General features: G+C 43.6%; 1 protein-coding gene across 1 annotated transcript; it reads right to left on the minus strand.

The window, feature by feature from the left end:
• Positions 1–1,422: 1,422 nt before the first annotated feature.
• On the minus strand, positions 1,423–3,464 carry NR3C2 (nuclear receptor subfamily 3, group C, member 2). The gene has a single exon (XM_010189575.1). The coding sequence runs from the start codon at positions 3,202–3,204 to the stop codon at positions 1,423–1,425; it is 1,782 nt and encodes a 593-aa protein (XP_010187877.1). The 5' UTR covers positions 3,205–3,464.
• Between the last annotated feature and the right edge of the window lie 555 nt (positions 3,465–4,019).

Raw genomic sequence — 4,019 nt, forward strand, 5'->3', positions numbered from 1 at the left:
ATAAATAATGCAATTTATGAAAATTTCATCAGTTAAAATAACTAGGAAAAACAGTAACTTTATCTTCCTTGATCCACGAAAGCATATTTAAGCTAAGCCTGGATGATAACAAATATCCAGCTACACTGAAAGTTCAGCATGAAAGTCAGATACAGCCCTTTCAAGTTGAGAAAGATATATCAAAAAGTGCATTATCTAGACACCATATTCGAAACAGTCAAAAAAAACTGAAGCATGGCTTGCAAAATTATGCCCAAATTGTAGAAGTATTAGACAGGTCTCAAAATAAAATGGATATATTTTAATTCTTTTTTTTTTCCTCATGAGTAGATAGACTCCTCGTCCTCCTGAAAAGCACCATTATTTTAGATATTATGCTTTTCATTGCAACACTGTTTTTTTCAGAAATATTTAGCGTCACATAAATATGGAAAACACTACACATTCTCTTCACTCCAAGAATAAGCCAGATGTGTCATTAACAGAGGGCAGTTCCATATCTCATGATGAGAAAAAGACTTGAGAAAGGTAACTGCAAATTCTGTTATCAGCTATTTCACTGAGCTTTCGCACAAACCTTTGGTGAGCCTGTCTGACACATGAAGAGGCTATGTATTCTAACTCCATCATGCTGTCAGATGCGGTTAATAACTTGTAATATTGACTACAAAACTAGATAGTTTAAGAAAGTGTCCTTTACGAGATACACGAGCACCTGTTTGTTGAAGAAGTACGTGCTTCCACAAATCAACCAAGAAACACAAATTCAAACAACACTTGCATATTTCTCTTCCACCAAAAGTGAGGAGATCAGTTTACCCATTTATCCCTTTCAAATGCACCAAGTTTTAACAGCCCTCCTCCTTCTGGAGGCATTTTTCTATATATACAAACCAAATGTTCCTACAGTTAAAATACAGAAATAATATGTTGCCACAGGCTTGTAAGTTTTAGTTTTTAAATTTAACCAGTTAAAGTCCAGTGCAAACTTATAACCATGTCAGCTCCCTGACATTTTCATTTTGTTATCCTCACCTCAACATTTCATCTGAGGTACAACACATTCGAGCACCAGCTACAACAGAATAACCATTACAAGACACATGAGAGCAATTTTACTAAGCTCTCATTATGGAGAAAACATTTATCGTAGTAGGAGCTCATAAACATACTAAAGCTACACTTTCAAATCTAATAACAATAGAATATATGTTCTTCTTAAATATTAAAGCCAGCATTTTGTTTTTATTAAAGGCAGAATAAAATACAGCAAGAAACCTGCAAATCTAATGATAAGAATTGAAATGCAAAGAATTACACATCAGCTCAAGAAATACCACCCCACTCCCCATTTTCATTCATGCCTTGTTTGTTTAATGCAAGCGAAGAAGAAGAAGAAGAAAAAAGTAGTAGTTTGCCTGCTCACCTGGACACGTTTTCTGGAATGTACTCTAGAACTGGATACCCATCACTTCTTCTGGATGCCAACTCCGAATGAGACTTCCAGGTCTCCACTAGCGTGCTGACAGGAGGGAACGAGCTCAAGTGCTGAAATGCCTGCTCTCGAGCAACTGGCCGTGACAAAGATATCGTGCCTTGGGCACCGATCCTGTAGTGAAATGACTGTCCACCTGAATTCACACCCACTATAGCAGAGGATGGTATGCTGTTTTCTTGGTAATAGCTGCCATCATCAGGCTCCTGCTTAATTCCCACAGATAGGCCTGGATTTGGAAAACCACTACCTTCACAACTTCCATCAAATGAAGAAACAGGTGGTCCTAAAATCCCAGAAAGAGAGTAATAGTCTTTGTCATCCATAAAAGAGAAATACGAACCATCTGTAAATGGGAAAGGATTCACTGTTTGATTCCCTTTAAAAGGGGCACCAGAACATGGATGCTTGGCTGATTCTTGCTTCACTGGTACTGAAAAGGGAGAATCAGAATTTATTTTGCCGCTGTCTCCAATGCACGCGCTGCCAAATGAGCCATCTGGCTCAGGTTTTATGAACTGAACAAGGTTCATCTGACTGTTGTTGGAGATGGCATTCTCCATTTCCTCCATTTTTGGAAACGTGAGTTCTTGAGCACCCTTGTCTTTTGTTTCCGGACTGGGAACGGTATCTTGGCTTCTGTTAGGTCCCACTGGTGTGCCAGAAGCCAGGAATCCTAGAGAGTTGTTTACGGGGCTACAGATGGATGATCCCACAGTGCTAACTGCTGGACTAGAACGAGTGGACCTATTATTGGCATTGGAAGGGCTGGCAACGGAGCTCCTTGAGGTCAGGTTTGCAGGACTAGACACAGAAGATCGCATAGTGATATTATTAGGACTTGAGACAGGAGATTTCACACTGCAATGACTGGGAGGACTAGAAATTGGTGATTTCATGCTACTTATAGGGCTAGAAAGTGGAGACCCAACATTGCTAACATGCGCAGGACTGTGCAACATAGATCCCCTGTTTTCAATGTTCGGCGAGCGTGACAACGGAGTCCCCTGGCCAATGGGGCTGTGTACAGCAAAGTTCCCAAAGCTAGCAGTAGTTGAGGACACAGAATTAACTCCAGCAGGACTACACACCGAGGAAGTCATGTTCTGAGGGCTGCAGCCTGATGGGCTTTTCTCTTGACACATGATAGGGCTTTTGACCATAGCATGCATGGCACCACCATTCACAGCACTCCCAGAGTCTGACATCAAAGACCTCAAGGGCCTGCTGGTGCTGTGGAGGGGAGAAGAGCAATGGCCATTCTCCTTGTAGAGCTTCACCAGCTGCTCCACATTCTGGTAGATCTTTCCTGGACTCCCCTGGTTCTGCTGATCGTAGGGGTAATCAGCATCTCGTATCGAATCCATATACAAACCCATGGATTCAGCCACCGTTGCCGACAGCTCCTTTGACTCTGTTTCAGTTTTGATGTCAGAAGGCAAAAGACCACCAGGCTGACTGCTGTCTTGCTGCAGGCAGGAGAGTAGCTCAGGTTTTTCTTTGTTGCTTCCTTGAGCACTGCTGCTCGCAAAAGCTCCAGCAGCACAGCTTACATTTACAATCTCCATATAGCTACTGTCATCAGTCTGCTCTCCAGCACCTATAGAAGAACACTCCACAGACTGAGAAACTTGACCCCACCGTCTCTCCATATCTAAGCCTTCCGGGTAGCTCTGGTATCCTTTTGTCTCCATAACTAGCAAAGACATACAAAAAAAAAGTGAAATTAATAAACGACATGACAGTGTGATTTCCTAAGGAAATTTCCTAATTTCCTAAGGAAACAAGGCGTATCCGCTCACTCTGTCTATCCTCCTCACTGTCTGCCTGCCAGTCCCGTTTCCCTGCCCATTCGCCATCTTTCAACCATTTGTCCAATTTCAATCAAGCTGAGGGAAAAGGTCTCACAGATATGACAGCCCTATGGCTTCCGAGAGAAAACCAGTCAGCGGTTAGAAAAGACCACAATTATTGCTCACTGCCCTGCAAGGAACAGCTTGACAAAGTTTGCAGAACGACCACCCACCCTCTCCAGTCACAGCCCCATGGCCAGTGTCAGCAGCAGCGCAGGCTGCCCCTAACCCAGGCGGCAGCAGAGAGCCTGGGAGGAAAAACGGGAAGGGGGCAGCAAGGAAGGATAGGAACCAGAGAGGTCCTGAAAGGAGGGCATGTTGGTGGTAGGCTGGACATAAACCCCACAGCAATTCCCTATCACAGCTCTGCTCCTCCAAAGACCTTCCATTGCCACGCTATAGGGACAGTAAAGCAAAGGAGGCTGCTGTGCTAGGAGGGCTTCTCTTCATCATCCAGTCTAACAGCAGATGCTTTAGAGGGAAGCAGCAGTTCTGAGGGGCCAAACACTGACTTGCTCTGCCACAACTACACAAACTGCTTGCACAACCACAAAGGATGGGCTCAGTGGGGAGAAAAGTAGTGCAAAAGTTGAACGGGCAATGTTTCTGCCATAGAGAAAGGGGATCAGATTAGGTGAGGATGCGTGGCTATTAAGGGGATCCATAATTCT

Source organism: Mesitornis unicolor, unplaced genomic scaffold, assembly GCF_000695765.1.
Source record: "Mesitornis unicolor isolate BGI_N332 unplaced genomic scaffold, ASM69576v1 scaffold12338, whole genome shotgun sequence".
NCBI classification, from domain to species: Eukaryota; Metazoa; Chordata; class Aves; order Mesitornithiformes; family Mesitornithidae; genus Mesitornis; species Mesitornis unicolor.

Excerpts from the sequence above, each read along its gene's own strand:
- NR3C2 (XM_010189575.1), bottom strand. The coding sequence starts at position 3,204 with ATGTCTTTGCTAGTTATGGAGACAAAAGGATACCAGAGCTACCCGGAA.